General features: G+C 41.3%; 2 protein-coding genes across 3 annotated transcripts; both read left to right on the top strand.

Annotated features, from left to right (window-relative positions):
* The first annotated feature begins 4,138 nt into the window (after window positions 1–4,138).
* On the top strand, window positions 4,139–24,068 carry LOC134219627 (protein NipSnap). The gene is made up of 5 exons (XM_062698417.1): window positions 4,139–4,423; window positions 4,510–4,695; window positions 23,055–23,220; window positions 23,281–23,548; window positions 23,609–24,068. Exons 1-5 carry the CDS (start codon window positions 4,371–4,373, stop codon window positions 23,755–23,757), a joined length of 822 nt encoding a protein of 273 aa, XP_062554401.1. The 5' UTR covers window positions 4,139–4,370; the 3' UTR covers window positions 23,758–24,068.
* LOC134219168 (uncharacterized) lies at window positions 7,867–15,693 on the top strand. 2 transcript variants are annotated; one of them, XM_062697872.1, is made up of 2 exons: window positions 7,867–9,399; window positions 15,254–15,693. In XM_062697872.1, exons 1-2 carry the CDS (start codon window positions 8,214–8,216, stop codon window positions 15,307–15,309), a joined length of 1,242 nt encoding a protein of 413 aa, XP_062553856.1. In that variant the 5' UTR covers window positions 7,867–8,213; the 3' UTR covers window positions 15,310–15,693. The 2 variants fall into 2 exon arrangements, with proteins under 2 accessions (XP_062553856.1, XP_062553857.1); XM_062697873.1 differs by having other exon boundaries at window positions 7,867–9,290; window positions 15,254–15,692.
* Window positions 24,069–24,294: the final 226 nt, after the last annotated feature.

The raw sequence follows: 24,294 nt of genomic DNA, 5'->3' as shown, positions 1-24,294 counted from the left end.
CATGCAGTCATGCATAAAACTTATCAGGCTCTAAAACATCAATCTTGCATCCGAATCATAAATTGCATCAATAATTTTCTTCGCATATCAAATATTAGAATTTCTTCTCAAAAAAACCAGCCCACAGTTGACTTCGGTCATGCAGTCATGCATTAAACTTATCAGGCTCTAAAACATCAATCTTGCATCCGAATCATAAATTGCATCAATAATTTTCTTCGCATATCAAATTTAAGCATTTATTCTCAGAAAACCAGTCTCCAGTTGACTTCGGTCATGAAGTTATGGATAGAACTTATCTTGCTCTACAACATCAATATTACATCCGAATCAGACATTGCATCAATAATCTTCTTCGCATATCAGATTTTAGCATTTCTTCTCAAAAAAACCAGCCCACAGTTGACTTCGGTCATGCAGTCATGCATAAAACTTATCAGGCTCTAAAACATCAATCTTGCAACCGAATCATAAATTGCATCAATAATCTTCTTCGCATATCAAATATTAGAATTTCTTCTCAAAAAAACCAGCCCACAGTTGACTTCGGTCATGCAGTCATGCATAAAACTTATCAGGCTCTAAAACATCAATCTTGCATCCGAATCATAAATTGCATCAATAATTTTCTTCGCATATCAATTTTAAGCATTTATTCTCAGAAAACCAGTCTCCAGTTGACTTCGGTCATGAAGTCATGGATAGAACTTATTTTGCTCTACAACATCAATATTACATCCGAATCAGACATTGCATCAATAATCTTCTTCGCATATCAGATTTTAACATTTCTTCTCAAAAAACCAGCCCACAGTTGAATTCGGTCATGTAGTCATGGATAGAACTTATCAGGCTCCAAAACATCAATCTTGCATTCGAATCATAAATTGCATCAATAATCTTCTTCACATATCAAATTTTAGCATTTCTTCTCAAAAAACCAGCCCACTGTTGACTTCGGTCATGCAGTCATGGATAGAACTTATCAGGCTCTAAAACATCAATCTTGCATCCGAATCATAAATTGCATCAATAATCTTCTTCGCATATCAAATTTTAGCATTTCTTCTCCAAAAACCAGCCCACAGTTGACTTCAGTCATGCAGTCATGGATAGAACTTATCAGGCTCCAGAACATCAATCTTGCAACCGAATCATAAATTGCATCAATAATCTTCTTCGCATATCAAATTTCAGCATTTATTCCCCAAAAACCAGCCCGCAGTTGACTTCGGTCATGCAGTCATGGATAGAACTTATCAGGCTCCAAAACATCAATCTTGCAACCGAATCATAAATTGCATCAATAATCTTCTTCGCATATCAAATTTTAGAATTTCTTCTCAAAAAACCAGCCCACTGTTGACTTCGGTCATGCAGTCATGGATAGAACTTATCAGGCTCTAAAACATCAATCTTGCATCCGAATCATAAATTGCATCAATAATTTTCTTCGCATATCCAATTTTAGCATTTCTTATCCAAAAACCAGCCCACAGTTGACTTCGGTCCTGCAGTCATGGATAGAACTTATCAGGCTCTAAAACACCAATCTTGCATTCGAATCAAAAATTGTATCAATAATCTTCTTCGCATATCAAATTTTAGCATTTCTTCTTTAAAAACCAGCCCACAGTTGACTTCGGTCATGCAGTCAAGGATAGAACTTATCGGCCTCTAAAACATCAATCTTGCATCCGAATCATAAATTGCATCAACAATCTTCTTCGCATATCAGATTTTAGCATTTATTCTCCAAAAACCAGCCCACAGTTGACTTCGGTCATGCAGTCATGGATAGAACTTATCAGGCTCCAAAACATCAATCTTGCATCCGAATCCGAAATTGCATCAATAATCTTCTTCGCATATCAAATTTTAGCATTTCTTCTCAAACAACCAGCCCACAGTTGATTTCGGTCATGCAGTAATGGATAGAACTTATCAGGCTCTACAACATCAATCTTGCATCCGAATCAGAATTATTCATTGAACTACCTCCTCTCTCCAAAGTGGTGTCAGTGTTCCTCCAGTATTTTCCTTATTCATTGGACCTTGTCCATTTTTTGAAGCGATCTCTGTCCATGCCACCTGAGTTTCAAATATCGAAGCCCCGTTTTTCCATCGAAGTACGATTTTGACCACCGTCTTTTCAATCGGCGTCCCACATTCTATTAACCGTCGCTTTTTCCAATGGTGTCCCTTAATCATTCAGCCTTCTTTTCCTTCGGGGCCTCATACTAATCTGTGACCTCCTCCTTTTCCATTGGGATTCAACTATTGGCCACCGCCTTTTCCAACGGGACCTCATATTCATCTGTGACCACCGCCTTTTCCATCGGGGTCCCACAAACTATTGACCACCGCCTTTTCTATCGGGGTCCTTTATTCATGTAGCCACCGCCTTTTCCATCGGGGCCTCATATTCATCTATGACCACCGCCTTTTCCATCGGGGTCTTTGCGACTTCCGCCTTCTCCATCGGAGTCTACTTAATAAACTTATATTCCACTTTGTCGGAATATATTTTACTTACCGAGTAGATTCTGATTCTACCGTCCACGCCATTGTCGTAATCTGCCCATTATACACTTAGGCCTGCTACCGCCTTCTCGCGTCGAAACGTCGGCGCGGCTCCTACACTTCAATTTTACTCGAAGCGGAGCTGATCCTCGAGTTGGCTCCCACGCTTCGATTGCCGGGGGCGGTGCCACCCGCTTACCCGGATCGAAGCGGAGCTGATCCTTGCGTTGGCTCCCACGCTTCGATTGCCGAGGGCGGTGCCACCCGCTTACCCGGATCGAAGCGGAGCTGGTTCACACGTCGGCTCCCACGCTTCGATTGCCGGGGACGGTGCCACCCGCTTACCCGGATCGAAGCGGAGCTGGTCCTTACGTCGGCTCCCACGCTCTACTAAATAGAGCGGAGCGGTAGCTCCTTGTTCCGCGTCCGTCGAAAAAGTGACCAGTTCACTGTTATGCATGCGCTTTTATACTTCAAGAACATGTACCGTTAGTGATGTGGGCGTCGTATGTCATTATCCGTTTGTTTGAGAATCGTATGCAGTTGAACCAAATTTAGCTCAAAAGTTTTAGGTTCGTATGCAGATGAGCAGTTTTATTGATTATTATCTATATTTTCTTTATTTAATTATTTTTATTTATTTTCGAGTTCTTTGTTATCAGTTTTGAACAAATGGAATTTTCATTCAACCTGGTCCATATATATACTACAGCGACGACAGCGACAATCTTTATCTGGTAACTAAAATATCTTTTACCAATGCAGATGGTGGCTTTATTGTACAATATAAAATGTAATACCTAATAATACCTAATGTAATACAAAGCTATCATCAGTAGACTGTTTGTCATAATTCATTTATTCATTTATTTAACATAAAGAAAACTCTTTGTTAATTAACCCTGATATCCATGTCGACATCCTATAGACAGCTTGGCTTTGATGTTGCATGAAGAAGAAGAAGCAGAAAGATGATAATCGAAAAAATTTCCACGGGAAACCATACGGAGAAGTTTTTAAAACTCTTCTCGAAAATTCTAAAAGCATTTAATTAAAAACGGTAAGCAGTACGGGGTTGGACTTTTCTTATACTGTGTTTTAAGTGTAATATTAGGAAATTAAATTTCGACTAAAATATTGTGTTTATTATACAGTAGAAGAAAAGTCCAACCCCGTACTGCTTACTGTTTTTAATTGCTTTTAGAATTTTTGAGAAGAGTTTTAAAAACTTCTCCGTATGGTTTCCCGTGGAGATTTTTTTTGATTATCATCTTTCTGCTTCTTCTTCTTCATGCAACATCAAAGCGCCAATAGATGTCCGGATAAACTTGACAAAATATTTGTTATTATGTCATACAGTGGACTTACGGGCTAAGAACACATTTGGAGTGGTGGTAACAGCATTTGAAAGAGACCCTTATCAATAATATTAATAAATAGGAGTCCGTATTACAAACCGTTAAAATTGTATGGGAAATTTTGCTATACAAAATTGCTTCCTTGACATAGAAATTTCTTGTAAATTACAGATAACCTGGCAACCCTGGTGATTTTTTTTTAAATGCTGCACCAAAGCAGAATGTCAAAAACCTGTCCCTTATTCAACCTCCTCGGCCTCGGTCGTATTCGTTCGATGATGATGGCTGTTTTTATCAGTCTTCAGTCGTGCCCGAACGTAAAAGTGTAGTGTCCGATCCAGTTGTTTTTATTGCACCTAGTTCATTTTCGGTTGAAGTTGCCATTTTCACTTGAAATATTTACCGCATCGTGTAACTTAGTGCACCGCAACTCCATTCCACAAAAAGTGAAATTTGCTTATTTATTAATTCATCAGTAGCCCTTCAAGAATGACCTTCATTTCGCTCCGGTTGATGGTGAAAGCCTTTCATCAACCGGTTAGGTAATAATCTGCATCCATTATTGTCCTCAAATGGAAACTTGATGCGTAATATAATCATTTGATTCAACATCTTGTGTCTTGTGCAGGGCCCTGTCCACTACGGCGGCGCTCAACCGAGACGGATCGGAGTCCTGGCTCAGCAAGTTGCTGGTCCGTAAAATCGAGCCCACCAAAGAGTCCCACAGCCGGATGCTGAGCGACAAAGAAATTATCTACGAACTGCACACGCACAACATCCGCCCGGACTCGGTTGGATTGTACATGGAGAATTAGTAAGTGGAGTTTGTTTACCTGCATCAAAGGTTATTTTTTTCGGCAATAACAAGAAGGTCGTTATCATTGCGCTTATCACTAATCGTCACCATTCGAAAAGTGGTTTGATAGTGTGAGTTGTAAATAACATACATGGCTGAGAATGCACTGAAGTTTAGGTTTTGAATTTATTTTCAAATAGGGTGGACTTGAAACATATTTTTGCTATTTTTTTTTTTTTTTTCATTTAAACAGATTGTTTTCTTCCTCTGTTGTTAACCGCATTAGAGTAAAGATAACACACTACTTGATCTGACTATTAGAAAAACTAGGAAAACCCGGTCTTTCACAAGCCGGACCCCTAGGACCATCTGTGCATAAACGCTCTACATAATGACTCAGAGCGGTAAGACGCGCGGCTACAAAGCAAGACCATGCTGAGGGTGGCTGGGTTCGATTCCCGGTGCCGGTCTAGGCAATTTTTAGATTGGAAAATATCTCGACTTCCCTGGGCATAAAAGTATCATCGTGTTAGCCTCATGATATACGAATGCAAAATTGGTAACTTGGCTTAGAAACCTCGCAGTTAATAACTGTGGAAGTGCTGCGAGGCGGCTCTGTTCCAGTGTGGAGATGTAATGCCAATAAGAAGAAGAAGAATGACTCAGCAGCCTGGATATTAGGTTCGCCGTAGAGTTGGACAAGCTTGTGATTCATCCTTCGCCGCTAAAGACCGCCAAAGATGATTCTACCTACCTCGAAGCTCCCAAGTGCTTGCCAGTTCTTCTCGAGCATGTTCCGAGTTCCATGTCCGTAGAGGACCACTCTCATGAGCCGTGTGTACATTATACATATGGTACGGGTATGAGATTTTTTTGACCGCACTTCTTCTTGAGTTTACATTAGCCATGACTTCTATAGATGGTGTGTCTTCGTACCTAATTTCACGACTAACAACGTTATTGTCAGCCGTCAGCAAGGCTGACGAATGAATCAATCCCCTCTAAGGGAGCCATGTCCATCATTACACTGCTTCCCAGCCGGTCCCGGATCCGCGCACTATAACATGTACTTCGTATCCAGGTGTACAAATTGTCCATATTTTCAAATGTTCGATCGGTAACGTCCATATCATTCTATTGAGTCTATTGACAATCGTACCCCGGCTGTTCATCACTTAAATAGTCATAATGATTTTAGGGTTATTTGTCATAACGACCATTTGGTCAAATAACCATTTGGCATACAAATTAAATTAATTAAAAAAACATTGAGCCGACGCGTGCTTTACAAGATTCTATCCTACTGTCTTATTCTGGGTATATGCGGGTTTTTAAGGGGTATTTTACTTTGTCGCCTATTATTATTATTTATTCAGACTAAGGCCGAAGTGGCCTGTGCGGTATATAAGAGTCTTCTCCATTCGGCTCGGTCCATGGCTACACGTCGCCAGCCACGCAGTCTACGGAGGGTCCGCAAGTCATCTTCCACCTGATCGATCCACCTTGTCCGCTGCGCACCTCGCCTTCTTGTTCCCGTCGGATCGTTGTCGAGAACCATTTTCACCGGGTTATTGTCCGACATTCTGGCTACGTGCCCGGCCCACCGCAGTCGTCTGATTTTCGCGGTGTGAACGATTGATTGTTTCTCCTAAGAGCTGATGCAACTCGTGGTTCATTCGCCTCCACGTACCGTCCGCCATCTGCACCCCTCCATATATGGTACACAACACTTTCCTTTCGAAAACTCCGAGTGCGCGTTGGTCCTCCACGAGCATCGTCCAGGTCTCGTGTCCGTAGAGGACTACCGGTCTAATGAGCGTTGTGTAGATTGTCAGTTTGGTACGGCGGCGAACTCTATTCGATCGGAGCGTCTTGCGGAGTCCAAAGTATGTACGATTTCCAGCCACTATACGTCTCCGAATTTCTCTGCTGGCATCATTTTCGGCAGTCACCAGTAAGCCCAAGTACACAAATTCTTCTACCACCTCGATTTCGTCACCACGGATGCCAACTCGCGGTGGGTGGCTCACATTGTCTTTTCTTGAACCTCTTCCTATCATGTACTTCGTCTTCGACGTGTTGATGACTAGTCCGATCCGCTTGGCTTCCCTCTTCAGTCTGATGTAAGCTTCCTCCATCTTCTCAAAGTTACGTGCCATAATATCTATGTCGTCGGCGGAGCCAAATAGCTGGACGGACTTATTGAAAATTGTACCACTCGTGTTAATCCCTGCTCTTCGTATTACCCCTTCCAAAGCGATGTTGAATAGCAGACACGATCACCTTGCCGTAACCCTCTGCGGGTTTCGAAGGGACTCGAGAATGCCCCTGAAACTCGAACTACGCACATCACCCGATCCATCGTCGCTTTGATCAACCGTGTCAGTTTATCCGGAAATCCGTTTTCGTGCATTAGCTGCCATAGCTGGTCCCGATCGATTGTATCATATGCGGCTTTGAAGTCGATGAATAGATGATGTGTGGGCACGTTGTATTCGCAGCACTTCTGCAGTACTTGGCGAATGGCGAACACCTGGTCCGTGGTGGAGCGTTCGCCCATAAAACCCGCCTGGTACTGCCCCACGAACTCCCTTGCAATTGGCGCTAGTCGACGGCATAAAATTTGGGAGAGTACCTTGTAGGCGGCGTTCAGCAATGTGATTGCGCGGTAGTTGCTACAATCCAGCTTATCGCTCTTTTGTACACGACACCTTCCATCCACTCCTGCGGCAAAACTTCCTCCTCCCAAATCTTGGTAATGACCCAGTGCAGCGCTCTAGCCAGTGCCTCACCACCGTGTTTAAATAGCTCTCCTGGTAGTTGGTCAACCCCAGGGGCTTTGTTGTTCTTCAGCCGGCCAATCTCCTCCTGGATTTCCTGGAGATCCGGGGCCGGTAGAATTATGTCCTGCGCGCGTTCTCCCGGGTCCATCACCATACCGCCATCTTCGTCTGCCACATCGCCATTTTGGTGCTCTTCGTAGTGCTGCCGCCACGTTTGGATCACCTCACGCTCGTTTGTAAGAACTTTCCATTTCCCGGCCATTTTCGTTGTCAAGGGGTTCGGGATGAACTTGTTCGTATATCCCGGGAAATCCCGGTAACCCGGAATTTTTCAATGTTTCCTTAGAAATCTTATTTTTTGATTTAAAAACGATTTTATTCAATGTTCAGGGGTAAAGTTTGTAGAAGATAAAAAATGAATTGGCTTACCCCTCAACAGTATGTACCTTAGTAGTAGTAGTAGCCCTATCCCTCCAATTTCAGTTCAACCACTATTGCCTTTGCACAGAGTCAACTCTCGCCAGTCGTCACTTCCTGTTAAGCTAGTTTAGAGGAAACAACGTCAAATAAAATGCTATAGAAAATCAGAAGTGGGATTACTCAGTTAGTCCAATTGAAATCGGTCTTCCAACGTAACAGTAATCCGCGGCGGCCGTTCAAAAGTGAATACGGAACAACGATACGGAAGAAACGAACGCGAAACGAAAAAATAACAAGATTACGATTTGGCCGGTGCGCCGCCATTTTGAACGAATGCCGAAAATCAAACGCCGACGAAACGCCACAGACGAGCTGGAAGAAGAAAAAGAAGAAATAAAACTAGAACGCGAGCGCCAGGAGGAGAAAAAAAACATTGAACCAGTGACCGCTCATGGAAACATAATGTCGCTGAACACGGTTTCGCAAGCATCACAGGACGCAAGAGCTGCACGGCCACTGCATCCGGAAGAGGTAAAAGCCCTAATTAGTGAATTCGATGGAACGTACGATGCAGCCATTTGGATTCGAAAGATAGAGCACTATCAGAAGCTATACGGGTGGACGGACAACGCCGCACTACTATACGCAACGACAAGATTGGCGGGACCTGCAAAGCTTTGGTATAGTTCGGTAGAAGAAAAAATATTTGGCTTCACGGGATTCAAAGTAATGCTGTTGACGACTTTCCCGAGTTACCACGATGAAGCGGATGTGCACAGAGAGCTTATGGCGGTGATGAAAACAGCGCAAGAGTCGTACGAAAACTATGTTTTCCGTGTTCAAAATATCGCCAGCAAAGGGAACGTATCGGAAGCATCCATCATAAAGTACATTATCAGCGGTCTTTCTCGGGACAGGTTGTATGAGCAGATTGCTTCAAACGAATACAACACGGTTTACAGCTTGCTAAAAAGGATTAAGTGGTGTGAGTCGAACCTTCGATTGAAAAAGACGGATGCAGGAACATTGGGTGCAACACGCCAACCGATGCGCCAATCTGTACCTGTAGTTAAAGTTGGTGCAATTGTTGCTGCGTCGGAGTTGATCTGCTTCAACTGCAATGCTTCAGGACACAAGTCAATCAACTGCCCGAAACCACAACGACGTCCGCGATGTACTTCGTGTTCCAAGGTGGGGCACACTGTTGAGCAATGCTTCAAGCTTTTGAACAACGGAAAACCGGTGCAACCCATGGTTGCTATGATCACAGCGAAGGAAGAGGAAACGTCTACACAGGATTCAGTACCCAACGAGAGGATCGACACTGATGAGAACGGGATGCTGAAATGTGATGCAATCATCGGACGAAGGCTGAAGCAGCTAAACTTGCTGGTTGATTCTGGCAGTGCGGTGAGTTTAATCAAACGATCTGAACTTTCAATGAATAGATTAGAGTACAAAATAGGGCAAACAAAGATAGATCTATCTGGCATCAATAATTCCAAAGTGAAGGTGGAAGGTTGCATGGACACGAAAATAATCGTAAAGGGTGTTCTGGTGTTTGACGTTTCTTTTTGGGTTGTTGCTGATGATACAATGGGTGTTAGCGCTATTCTGGGTCGGGATTTTTTGAGGCAAAATAACATAACAGTGATTCGTTTTGAAAAACCTGAAGCAACATTATTAAGTCGTAAGTTTGATTTTAATATGATCGATGAAGCCTTCGGTGACTGCTTCCCAGTACTTGACGATAACAATTTACAGTTAGCAGTAGGTGATAGCAACGAAACAACGCGATACGTCGTTCAAGTTAATTCCGATTTCGAAAAATGTTATCGACTAAAACAGCCAGATGCTACCAAAGCCGTTAAATACATGGCATCGATCCGTTTGAAAGAGGATAAGTATTTCAATGTTTCACCTCAAAGATTTGGCAAATACGAAAGGGACGCTGTGAATGAAATCTTGGAAGGTTGGTTAGCTGATGGTACGATACGCGAAAGTGAGTCACCTTATTCGAGTAGGGTTGTTCTTGTTAAGAAGAAAGATGGTCGGTATCGCTTGTGTGTAAATTTCAAGGCGCTTAATAAGTTGGTTGAACGCGATCGATTTCCGCTTCCGGTGATTGAGGATCAAATTGCTAAATTGGAAGGTATGAAGTATTTTTCCACAATGGACATGAAGAATGGGTTCTTTCATGTCCATCTAACCGAAGACTCTAAGAAATATACTTCATTTGTCACTGAAAATGGACAGTACGAGTTTAATAAGCTTCCCTTCGGATACACTAATGCGCCGTCAATTTTTTGTCGTTATGTGGCCAAAGTATTGAGTGAGTTCGTCAAGTCTGAAAAATTAGTTGTTTTTATGGATGATTTCATGTTGTTCTCGAAAACTATTGAAGAACACCTTGACCTCTTGCGAAAAGTCTTCTCAGTCTTGAAAGATAACGGCATAAAGTTGAATTTGGTTACGATATTCGATCAAATCAAATTAGTCCTTGCGATCGACACGTAGAAGCCGTTCGAAATTTGCCTATTCCTCATAACGCTAAAAGTTTGCATCGGTTTTTGGGTCTGCTTAGCTATTTCCGAAAGTTCATTAAAGGATTTTCTAGTATTGCCAGTCCATTGTACGATTTGCTGAAAAAGGAAGCAGAATATAATTTCGGCCCGCAACATCTGGAAGCATTCGAAACATTGAAGTCATTGTTAGTATCTCGGCCTGTTTTAGGCATTTATTCACCATCAGCTGAAACACAGTTACACACCGACGCATCTTCTCATGGATTTGGAGGAATTCTTAAGCAACGACAGCAGTCTGATGGAATGTTTCATCCCGTGATGTTTTTCAGTCGCAGGACTGACCCTGCTGAAAGAAGATTGCACTCATTTGAGTTGGAAACGTTGGCGGTTGTGTATTCTCTCCAGCGTTTCAAACATTATCTCATAGGAATTCGTTTTGAGATTGTGACGGATTGCAAAGCACTGAAAAATACTTTGGAGAAACGCGACACCAACAGCAAGATTGCAGGATGGGCTGATTTTCTATCCGAGTTCGACAAGCAAATAGTGCACCGTGCGGGAAATCGAATGCAACACGTCGATGCGTTATCTAGAGTATATGTGCTTAGGGTGGTTCAAAAAATTGATTTTGCTCCACAGTGCTCATCTAATTCTTTACCATGTTCTGAGTGTCTTCTGAAAATTTGAGCTCATTTGGATTAAAACTGAATTAGCACAAGCCGTTTCAAGTTTGCATGCAAATTAGTATGGGGAAATTTATTTTTTCATTATACTGTTAATGACGTTCCCCCATTAAGCGCAGGTTAAAAGAAAACCTACATAGCTAAAGGGAATACTCATCAGCTTTCACCCAACGAAAATCGCATGTTGATTATTCACCCCAATAATTAGTAATCGATTTTAAGACAGGTTGCGAATCTTTAGTCATGATCGTTAAACTTCTTTGAGGGCATCACTGAAATGTGCAGTGCAACATAGTAGCCTGAATTTGTGTGTGCTATCTTTCGCGCCACGAGCAGCAATGTTGCCTGTTGATGAGTTATGCAATTAGCTCCAGAAAACCACGGTATAGATTAAATTCGATTACTAATTATTGGGGCGATTAATCAACATGCGATTTTCGTTGGGTGAAAGCTGTTGAGTATTCCTTTTAGCTGTGTAGGTTTTCTTTTAGTCTGCGCTTAATGGGGAAGCGTCATTAACAGTATAATGGAAAATTAAATTTCCACATACTAATTTGCATGCAAACTTGAAACGGCTTGTGCTAAATCAGTTTTAATCCAAATGAGCTCAAATTTTCAGAGGACACTCACAACATGGTAAAGAATCAGATGAGCACTGTGGAGCAAAATCGATTTTTTGAACCACCCTATTGTGCATGTTGTGGATGTAGAAGAAAATACAGGCGTGTTCGAAAATTCACTGTATGTTGCCCAGATTAAGGATGACAAGTTGTGTCGCCTCAAAATCTCTGTGGAGGAAGGTGAACTAACTGGTTATGAAGTCCGCGATAACTTGTTGTATAAATCAGAGCATGGTCGTCTTCTTTTGTATATTCCGGAAGAGATGGAAGAATCGGTGATATACAGGTTTCATGATTCCCTTGGTCATTTCGGCAAAGACAAGGTCGTACAGTTAATAAAGCGATCCTTCTGGTTTCCAAAAATGGCAGAAAAAGTGTTGGCGCATACCAAAAGGTGCATTACCTGCATTATGTATAACCCTAAAATTAGAAAGGCAGACGGAGAGCTTCATAATATTGATAAGGGTAACCGACCATTTTGGATGGTTCATGTCGATCACCTGGGACCACTGGAAATCACGCGTGGTAAAAATAAATATGTCTTGGCAGTGGTTGATGGCTTCTCAAAATTTATTAAGCTTTATCCGACTAAAACGACAAACACCTGCGAAGTTATGAAGCATCTAAAGGCTTATTTCATCAATTACAGTACCGTCTACGGGGGTGTCATTGGGCCAAAATGTGGTATGCTCCAAGTAAATGTTACAAAGCTTTAGTAGTTAATATTGGAATCAAGTTGAAATTGGTTAGGTACAAGCTTGAACAATAAATTTACCACTGTGAGGGGAAAAAATAATAAATGAAAGAAATTCTTCAATTCAAAGTTATACACTCTGAAAAATCTTCACGTCATATTTACCTGAAAACAAATGTGGTTCTCATCCACCCTACTTTTAACGTAAGAATGACATGAATGACAAGTAACCTGAACAACATTTAGTTTCCTTTAGTTACGTGATTTATCCGGTGACTCTGACTGGATCTTCCAGTACAAATGACGTGAAGCTTGAAAGAAGTTACGTGTTTGATCAGGTGAACCTGACGTGATTTGTACGTACCGGTTACGTGGAATCTTAGTGAAAGCTACAAGACAGCCGGTAACCACTATATGTTTTGAAATGTATTGCAATATAGTGATTTGGGAAATAATGCAAAAAATGAACAGGGACTGCTCATAAAAGGGAACTCTTTTTCGCGTTGTTGATGCATTGATACAGGGAATGCCGTCATTTTGTGATTGCGCTTTGGAGTTATCGCAGAAACACTGTTGAAGAAAAAACAATGTTATCGGCGGATGTTGAATGAAATCTATCAGATTTGTTGAGAAATGATAAATTTTATCCAACCTCCGTTGCTTTTTTCCAAAGAAGAGAAATGCAGGCACGGAAAATATCCGCCTAGATGCACCTGGAATATCACTTACCTCCGCCCGCGAAGTCTCATTATGTTTAGGTTATGTACCATTCATTCTTGTTTACAATGCAGGTCTTCCGCAAGCTGCAATCACACTAACACAATCTCACTTAAATTGTTTACGTGGATATACAGTCATATTCACCAACATTTTTAGTAAAAGTTACGTGAATTTCTGGTGAGCATTACTAACGTCACGTAACAATCGTCGTTTGTTCAAAACAGATCAGTTACGTGATTTTTCACGTGAATATGACGTGATGATTTTTAAGAGTGTATGTTGTTTAAAATTGGCCCATTCTCACCCCTCACAGGGGGTGACATTGGGCCACATACAATCAAGTTCACCGGTGACGATGCAACGATTCAATCGTTCATTAAAAATAATTGCCTACATTACGGCTGTTACCTACCTACATTACGGCTGTTGTTGGCAAGTCAACCAAAAACATGGCCCAATCTCACCCCTTTTTAGCATGCATTGCTCGTTGCTACGAAAAAAACAAGACCGCTAAATAAATATTCATAAAATTCGATAAAACAACAAACAGATTATCGTAACATGATCACCAGGTATCCATCGATCTAAAATTTAGTTATGTAATAGATTTGTGTGGCATTACTGACACTATTTTAATACGGGTTCATTCGATCAATAGTTTTACATTCAAATTCCAAGTATTATGGTACGAGCACAATTAATCCTTGGAATTTGTTTTGTGATTTCCTAGACGTGAATTTTAATAGGCGAATTCGAGAAGGATCCAGTGGTAGAGTGCGCTGCGAGAGTTTGGGAGATAAGTCATCAGAAGCGATTATTTACATTCAAAATCAAATTTTTTCCATCAAATTTACTTAATTTTTTGGTATATTGTCACATGTTTTCCACTGGCAATGGCTTCTTACAGTCTTTAAGCAGCTGTTGAAGACGAATCCCACCCAAATAAGCCGCGAATTAAAAATCCGGGAGTTCATAACCAAAATAGTGCGGTGGAGGCACTGCAGGAGATGTGCTATTTAATCGGAAAAATCATATGCAAGCACCCACCGGATGGAAGCTCATCCCAAAGAAAACACAATTTTCTTCCGATTTGCGACTATTCCAGCTTTCATAAATGGTTGGATTATCCAGAAAATGCGAAAATCGTACTCCCTCCGTATGCTGCCAATGCACTTTTTTGGCCAACGACACTTTTTTCGTGGTTCTTGTGACGACCACCAGATGTCGAAATGATCGTTGAGCTTTACTCAAATTCGCCTATATAATTTCGAACCATTTGAAGTTTTCATCAAAATTCGTAACAGATTCTGAGGTATTAGAAGTTGAAACATTTTTCGTTTTTGGCCCAATTTTACCCCCTAGGCCCAATGTCACCCCGAACGACGGTACTCCAAGAATATTGGTCACAGATAGGGGGACTTGTTTCATTTCTCAAGCTTTCAAAAGTTTTGTTGAAACGCACGGAGTAGTCCACAATCTTGCGGCGACAGCTTGTCCGCAAGCCAACGGGCAAGTGGAGAGGTATAATCGCACTCTAGTGCCCTTATTGTCGAAGATAGTTGAGTCTTCTGGTTGTTCTTGGGACAGTGCATTAATTGACGCTGAATATTGCCTAAATAACACGCTGAATCGTGGTACAGGGTCGGTTCCGTCGAAGCTTTTGTTTGGTGTTTTGCAGCAGCGCAAGATTAACAATGATGCCGTGCAGTACTTCGAAGACATTCTGGAGTCTCCGGAGCGTGAGGATATAAAGCATTCTCGAGATGAAGCAGCTGAAAATATATGTAAGATTCAGGATTATAACAAGCGGAAACATGACGATGGGTGTTTGAAAACCATTTTCAAGAAAGGTGATCTGGTAGTGATACGTAGTGTCCCGGTTGTCGGTGAAAATAAAAAGTTGAGGCCTCGTTTCAAAGGCCCCTATCAGGTGAATAAAGTATTGGACAACAACCGTTACGTAATTTCCGACATTGAAGGGTATCAGGTTTCTGGGAAACGGTTTGAGGGAATATTCGACCCACAGAATATGCGCCTTTATAAGCGGCAAACACCAGAAGTATCCAATGATGAATCTGAAAGCGAATCTAGTGACCATGATGAGTAAACTTACATTTTCTATTTGTTTTAGGAAAACGACGAGGCATATTAGATATTTTGTATTTCCTACTGTTCAGATCGCAATGATAAATATGTAATGTAATCAGATGTAGGGTCTAGGGACTGGCGAGTGTTTTGTAGGATGGCCGAGCTGTAGAAGATAAAAAATGAATTGGCTTACCCCTCAACAGTATGTACCTTAGTAGTAGTAGTAGCCCTATCCCTCCAATTTCAGTTCAACCACTATTGCCTTTGCACAGAGTCAACTCTCGCCAGTCGTCACTTCCTGTTAAGCTAGTTTAGAGGAAACAACGGCAAATAAAATGCTATAAGTTCATATTTTAGAAAGGCCAGATAATACAATTTCAAATTGGAACTCAATTCAATTCTAATTTGAATCGATTCTTTCGAAAAAAAAACGACTTCAAGAAGCAAATAATATTCACGTTTTTCTGGGAAGGTACAGTAATCTTTTGGAATATATGATCGCCGAGTCCGAGAAGAAGGGTTCGCTGGTGGTTGAAGTCGGCTTGACTGTTTGCATTGTTTTGAATATGCATTTGGTTTAGACAGTTGCTGGGATTGCATGCAATACCCTAGTGACGAAAGATGGAAGATGTGCAGTAGAATCTACTGGGCCCATAACCTATTGGAGATATGGGAACCCCCTCACAAAGAAAACACGATACATACACGGTTCGAGGCCGCATCTCTCCATCCTCGAATACGCCCCCACGCTCGCCAAGTCGTTTTGCACCTGGTCTGCCCATCTCGCTCGCTGCGCTCCACACCGTCTCGTACCTGCCGGATCGGAAGCGAACACCATCTTTGCAGGATTGCTGTCCGGCATTCTTGCAACATGTCCTGCCCATCGTACCCTTCCGGCTTTAGCTACCCTCTGGATACTGGGTTCGCCTTAGAGTTGGGCGAGCTCGTGGTTCATTCTTCGCCGCCACACACCGTCTTCTTGCACACCGCCAAAGATGGTCCTAAGGGTCTGGCTCAATTGGATAATTAAACTGAAATTAAACTTAGAAGTGACATTTCAATAATTATCGAATAACCCTGCTCGCAGAGCAAGATTACTTTTGACTGATATCGAATCATTTTCCATCGATGTCCTATTGGAATTGCTGGGTAGCACCAGCCATTCTTATAACGGGGTGATTTTTTAATTTTCGAACTGTCACTTTTGAGTTTAATTCTCCAAATGAGACAGACCCTAAGCACCCGTCTCTCGAATACTCCGAGTGCTTGCAAGTCCTCCTCGAGCATTGTCCATGTTTCATGTCCGTAGAGGACAACCGGTCTTATTAACGTCTTGTACATGCCACATTTGGTGCGGTGGCGAATCTTTTTTGACCGCTGCACATAGGAGTAAATGAGGTAAATTCCTGGCCACATTTATTTAGTGCTTTCATTGATGTTATTTACACTTATATTATGTTTAACTAATGTTACAAAATGATTCTGATCATTTTTAGCGACATTTGATTTTAAGCTTGATTAATGGTATATGGTACGTATTTTATATTGGCAATCTGTCTAAAGAAACACCAAACATCAACAGTTTTAAGCATAACTGGTTGGATAACATATTTTATCATTAGTATATCATTAACCGTCTACATAATAAAATTAAGGATTACTTGGCGATTCCTATGTGCTACAAACAAATAACACTGAAAATCTAACTTTTTATTCAAACTACTATAACTCTGGAGTTCGGACAAGTTCGGATGAGCTCTTGGCAGCAATAGAAGCGTGGAAAAGCTATCTTTTATTCTGTTATGGTTTCATAATTTGAATCTATTTTATTCACAACTAAAACTTAATTTTAAAATTTGAGAAAAAATATTAGCGTGTCTGAACAAGTGTTTAAAATATGCTTAGAGTGCATATATAACTCAAATAATTTTACATATTATTTTATTATATGATCTAACATATCTCAAACTTGAAAGTCCATGTTGAAAAACTCATCAAAATAGTAAATAACGCGACAAAGAACTCATTTTATGAGCATGTGAGAATGGAGAAAAACGCTATTAATTTTATTTCAAAAACAACAGACTTTCATCGACTATCTTTCAATGTAGACATTCTTGTTTTGCCCTGAAAATCCCGGATGGTTATTCTACAAGCTATATATTATGAAATGGAACTATATTTGTTTGGGTTTATTCAATTTCATAAATTTGGTTTATGGCCAGGTATTGACTATAATTACTCCTTAGTGCGCTGTATACATTCGAGCGTGGAATGCGTGCTTAATATCATCCAATGATACTTTCCAACACACATCCTGCAGCTGCGTCAATATTCTTCTGTTGATTATTCGTAGTTTGTTTTTATAGAGGCTGGTTTGCAGGGCCCGACACTAAACTCCCTGAGTTTCTGGAGTAGCATTCCCTCTAAACTTCTGGAGGAGCATAATGCATGGTTTTGCTTAGAATCCATTGCTGGCGCTATGATGTAGATCTGTCGCCCATAACATGTGGAACAGACACTTTTGAGACAGAGTACAGACGCTCGATCAGCTTTGCACCTCCATAGAGGATCAAACCCACCATCCATGTCAGCATACGACCAAAGTTCTCATATGGGTTGGTTACCAACCTGATCTTTGGCATATGGTTGCTTAATGCTTGTACCCCGGGCGGCACCACGGGGGCGTGGAGATAGGATTTGCTGAGCACGAGGCTAAGAACCAAGTAATGGGTTCTTTTTTTAGGTACACGAAGTGCCAATGGTTTGCCCGCCATTTAACTTTGCTACAAGCGGTCTGATCATGATGTCTACGTTTGTAGACTAGAGAATGTCGTCTGCGAACTATTTCTTGCATATAGGTGATAAATAGGTTAACGAAAGATGTCCCGTGACACTGAGTTGGTAGCGAATCTAAGTAAGCAAATGGGGCCCTCCTTAGCCGTGCGGTAAGACGCGCGGCTACAAAGCAAGACCATGCTGAGGGTGGCTGGGTTCGATTCCCGGTGCCGGTCTAGACAATTTTCGGATTGGAAATTATCTCGACTTCCCTGGGCATAAAAGTATCATCGTATTAGCCCTCATGATATACGAATGCAAAAATGGTAACTTGGCTTAGAAACCTCGCAGTTAATAACTGTGGAGTGCTTAATGAACACTAAGCTGCAAGGCGGCTCTGTCCCAGTGTGGGGATGTAATGCCAATCCAGCTTTTCGCGCACGGTGATGGCGGCTTCTGTGGGTTTCAAAGTGTATCCGTCCCTGTACTTCTTTGACATCTGGCTTGGGTTTGACATTCCGTTTTCCTCCTGTTCCATGATGAGGGGAGAGGTTCATCAAGCTGTCAAACCCAAGCCAGATGTCAAAGAAGTACAGGGACGGAAACACTGAAATCCACAGAAGCCGCCATTACCGTACGCGAAAAGCTGGATAAGAAGAAGAGAAGAAGAAGAAGGCTGTGAACCATTCCATCGATTCGTTTAACTTTTAGTTAAAATTTGACAGTTTGATGGTTACCCGAATAAAAAAGTCCAATAGAATTACAGTAGAAATGTAAAAATACGATAAATTAATTTGTAATTACAATAAACTCCATTGTTGCTCACAATAGAATTACAATTAAGAATATTGTTTTCCACCATAAATCTTAATGTAAGTAGAAGTTTCACAATGGAAAATAGGGGTTGTTAGTTACCGTAACAATAAAAAAATCGTTTATTTCACTAACAAATTTTCGCAATTACAATAGAATTTATTGTAGTTCTATTGTCCACAGTTTTCTGTCAATACACACTTAAAATAAATCACCGAATTCGGTAAAATTTTACCGAAATCTCAACAGCAGAACTATTCGGTAAATAATTTAACTGATTTTCGGTAATTTTGACAGTTGAGCAATGGAAAAATTTACAAAAAATCTGTAAAGTAAATTACCGAACAGTTCTGCTGTTGAGATTTCGGTAAAATTTACCGAATTCGGTGAAATGAGTTAAGTGTGTAGATTTTATTGTACGTTTATTGGAACAACAATAAGGAAAATTAATTGGTACAATAGAAGAACAATAGGATTGATTGTTCATAAATAAAATGTATTGTAATTTTATGATATTTTAATGTAATTCTATTGTATTTTCTATTCGGGTATTTCGCCGTGGTTAAAAATAACCCTCCTCCGGAGCATGGTTAGATTTGACAGTTCGATAGTTAAACTTTGTTCGCGAGAAAATTGGCCCAAATCCATTTCGCTCCAAATAACTTTCAGTCTGTCAAAACTCAATGGGTCGGCTTCGGAGTACAATTTTAACCACGATGGGAAAATAACCATCGAACTGTCAAATTTTAACTAAAAGTTAAACGAATCGGTGGAATGGTTCACAGTCTAAAAGGTTCCGATGAGCTAACGTCTCTTCCGGCAGTTGTGACACGTTTTCGGCAGTTTAAGGTGGGACTTTCAGTGGACATCAAGGAAATGTTTCACCAACTCTTGATTCGTGAGCAAAATCGCCATTCTCAACGCTTTCAGTACCGGACTAACCCATGGAAGCCCTTTGACATTTACCTTATGAACGTGGCAATCATTGGCTTCGGCACAGTAGGTTAAAAACAAGGATGCTGAAGAAATCTCTGATTTATTCCCGAGAGCAGTCGATCATTGAAAACCATTACGTGGACGACTTCCTCGATATTTTCGAGTGTGAAAAAGGTCAGAACGAGTGTCGCAGGAAGTTCGATCGATACACTTAAAAGCAGGATTTCGACTAAGGAATTGGATGTCAAATAGTGTAGGAGTTTTAGGTGGAACGAATCAAGGAAACTCGGGGGTGAGCAAGATTCTATGCTTGAGTGCACCGGATCATAGTGATGGAATGCTGGAAAAGTTATGGTAAACCACTGATGACGCATTATGGTCCCCGATAAAAATGCAGAAATAAATTCAGCCAGTGATAGACAGTGAAGAGTGTCCAACCAAACGACAAATGTTAAGTTGCTTAATTTGTATTTTTTATATGTACTAAGATTTGTGGCGAACTGCGAAGTGGGACGAAAAGGTATCAGCAAAAAAACATCGCTGTGTGAAACGGACCGGTCAATTTCTTAATACCAAAGACTTGTGTATCCAACGATGCTAGTTTAAACCTTTACATCCCTGATGTTTGTTTTTGAAGGACTTTCGAAAATTAAAACTGCTATTAAACCACGTTTCTAAATCGATTCCTTCGCCACAAGTTGCATTCGATCCGGATGGATCCCAATTTTTGATTCATACTGGATTTGGGTCAATTCTCAGTACTCCTTTTATTATTTATTTTTTACTTTTACTCAATAATCCTTTTAGTTTTAGGGTTCCTGGACCACTCGGGTTCAATCCGGCCACATCGGCCATCGGCCTAAATTGAGTCAAAATAAGTCATGTGAAACCTCAAACTTCATGCTCAAAACAATTTCTCAAACAATGGAATATCTTTCTTATCTATTTTGACTCAATTTATTAATTAACCATTCCGGAGGTCTCCCGGATTATGACCGATGTGGATGGATTGAACCCGAGTGGCCCAGGAACCTCTTAAAATATTATTCTTATTATTGTATTGTAAAATTATGAAGTTTGAGGTGTCGCACGACCTATTTTATCTCAATTGAGGAAATGGTCATTCCGCAGGTCCACCGTATTGTATAGCAGATGCGGCCGGATTGAATCCGAGTGGCCCAGAAGTCCTGAAAATATCTTTCCGATCGTTGCGCTTTGTGAAATTATGAAGTTAAAAGTGTCGCACGACCTATTTTGACTCAATTTAGGAAATTGCCATTCCGTAGGTTCACCGGATTGTAGCCGGATTGAATCCGAGTGGCCCAGGAGCAATAAATAAATATTATTCTCATAATTGTTTTATGAAATCATGAAGTTTGACGTCTCACACGACCTGCTTTGACTTAAATTTGTGGATGACCATTTTTCCCGGAGACAACTGACCCTAACGGATTCTGAAATAATTCTGGAACCGTACTGAGGAATGACACAAATCCAGTATGAAATTTTGGGGTCCATCCGGATCGAATGCAACTTGTTGCGAAAGAATCGGTCAAGAAATGTGGTTTTTACAGCAATGTTCATTTTTGAAAGCCCTTGTAAACAGACGTCATGGACGGAAAGGTTAAGAAAGCGAGCAACTTTAGCATCACGTTTTTGTGTGCTAGTGAGTCCGCTTTTTTCGCCATTGCGTACTTCAGAACTCTCAACGAAGATGGCGACGCAGAATACTCAATCGTTGCTGCAACAACGAATGTGGCTCCGCAGAAGCCTCTCCATTCCCCGTTTGAAATTACAAGCAGCAGTTTTGGGTAGTTGTTTGCTGTGCTTTGTGCTTAGAACAGTCATAGTGTTAGAATGCTTAGGAACATCCAGTGTGTTGGTTCCACTTCAACAGTGGACCCTAACTCGATCGATCTTGACGTTGCTGATGACGTAGATGGAACAGCCGGAAGCTCGTGTTGTAGTGTGGACGAAGCACAAGCTTGCTTAGGTGTCCACGAATCCTTCCGCTTAACCATTGGACTGTGTACCGTTGTGTACCCAGCTGAGCAAACGGTCCCCAGAAGATGCTGATGGTCACCGTCGAGGCGTATAGGCGATACAGTTCGTTTGAACAATCTCTGACCACTTTGTAACGTAGTATTCGTCTTTGATCGGGCCAGCGTAATCGATGTGAACTCGCTACACGGAACTGTCGATTTGGGTCACGGCACCGGTGGAGAGTGAGGATACATCGATAGTCGAAGGCGACAGTTGGTGCTCTTCCAAGGAGCGCTGGCCACACCACCTCTTCTGGTTGGCCGATCGAGTTTCACGATTCGGAAACCGAAAGTTTAGCATTCACCTCTGGTTTTAGGTGCCTTTCAGTGATGAACACAACGTCGTTTTTCAATGATGAGCATTATAAAAATGAAGATCGGAACAAGTTTTCCAACCGTGCAGACGGGTAGCGAGCTTCAAGAAGGTATAGGAGCTATTATTTCTTCGGGAAGAACTAACCTAAAGTAGTTTCAACCTTTGTTTGCCGCTGCCAGTCATTTATGTGGTTGCTGCGGTGGATGGACTGGGATCGCTCGATGGGGAGCCTTAATGGCAAGAAAGTTCACTGGGACTTGTGGGGTTTGAGTAAAATGCTTTCAGCGTGTGTTAATAGATTCACACATCAGCGTGTCAATCGGCGAGCAGCAAGCAATGACTTGGCTTCTTTAAGTCAGACTTCCGCGGCGTGCATACGCATCCACGAAGAGTCGCTGTCACAACTTAGTTCCGGCCATTTAGGGTCCCACAGGACTGGGACACAGTTCCTCTTCGACATAGTCCTGGCGTAGGCTTTTTTCAGCTTCCCAGGAACTCTGCTAGTTACAAACAGGCTTTTGTGGTGGCCCAATGTTTGTCGTTACAGTTGGAGCGCTCGGCTCGTTACCTCCATCTTATCACAATATTGTTAGTGAATCGTCGTTCTATAGCAGTGCGGGGTCTGTGGCAATTCCGGGCGCCATGCCTGAAGTTTCAACAGTTTGTACACTACTTGACGTTGTGATGTAGAGATTTTGATGCGTTCATAGCCAGATAACTATTTTTCCAGATATTTCTTAAATTCGCAAAGGCTGCCCTTGCTTTCAGAACTTTTTTTCGAAAACGTCTCCAATATCATAGTGAGAAAAAAAACATCTTTTTTCCTTGAAGAATGTGTGCAATTATGAAACTACACTTTAGGTGCTTTCGCTAATTTGATCCAAGACTTTTACTTCTTATGTGCCGCCGATTTATTTTAGAATAGTCATGAAATAATAAATGTTACATTAAATTCACAGTAAAAAATCAGTGGAAATTGTTTCTTCGAAAAAGAATTTGACCATTGAGCTGATCGGATCGTGGAGCGTTGAAGTCGGTGATCTGGACCAATGTCTGCACTTGTGGCGTTACACCGGAGGTTTCGAGATGGTTGACCAAACCAAAAAAGCGCTGCATGAGGATCCCGTGAGTTAGTTTGTTTCCGAAATATGCTGCCCGAGTCATGATTTTTTTTCTTAATTTTAGGACTACGTTAAGTTGACTCAGGAGCGCGGTACGTATCTACGCTCGCGCCACTTACAGATTCTGCTGGCATTCAGCTATTGGCCACAGTTGGCATTGCGCAAGGATAAGAATATCTACGAGATTCGCTCGTACCGTCTGAAGCCCGGTACCATGATCGAGTGGGGTAACAACTGGGCACGGGCTATCAACTATCGCCAGAACAACGATGAAGCATTCGCCGGATTTTTCTCGCAGATCGGACGACTATACAATGTGCATCATATTTGGTGTATGCATTAGAGACCCAACTATAAACAATCGTAGAAATTTATATCTCAATCACTTCCAGGCTACAAGGATCTTCTGTCGCGTAAGGAAACCCGCGAGTCGGCCTGGAGATCGCCCGGCTGGGATGAATGCGTAGCGTACACCGTGCCACTGATTCGTGAGATGCACTGCCGGATTTTGATTCCAACTGAGTTCTCGCCTACGCAGTGAAACTTTCAGACGCATTTTGAGACATGAAGCATCGATGTTATTTACTGAAGATGGGCCACACGTGCGCTGTTGGTTGCATCTGTTTCGTTTAGTTTCATCTGTTGAATTTGAGCATTTATGGTTGAAATTTGTGACTTCGGCTGTAGAAAAAAGAGTGCATTTATATAATCAATCTCGTGGTTATGATATTTGTCATCCATACTGTTATTGGTTCAAAAAGTGATTGATAATGGATTTTATTTTTTTGTAATTGGCAATTCAAAATTTATTTCCAAATGTGAAAATATATATATTTGTGTAGTAAAAAGATACTAACGTTTGTACTTGTCTCGCATGTTCAATGGATCTAGAAGGGAGGAGTATGATGATCCAAACAAAGTTTTTTTTTGTTTTATATATAGAGGTCTGATGAAAAGTAATAAAAGAGTAAAAATAGCGACGGATCAGATGTTTAGTCCGCGGTTGATCGTTGATTTATACCGCATCAGATTCACATTGAATTCCAAGCAGTGTACTAACGTTTGCATTAAAAATGTA

This window comes from Armigeres subalbatus, chromosome 3, assembly GCF_024139115.2.
Source record: "Armigeres subalbatus isolate Guangzhou_Male chromosome 3, GZ_Asu_2, whole genome shotgun sequence".
Taxonomy (NCBI): domain Eukaryota; kingdom Metazoa; phylum Arthropoda; class Insecta; order Diptera; family Culicidae; genus Armigeres; species Armigeres subalbatus.
The sequence above is the reverse complement of the archived record's forward strand: the minus strand, read 5'-3'. Positions and strand labels throughout refer to the sequence as shown.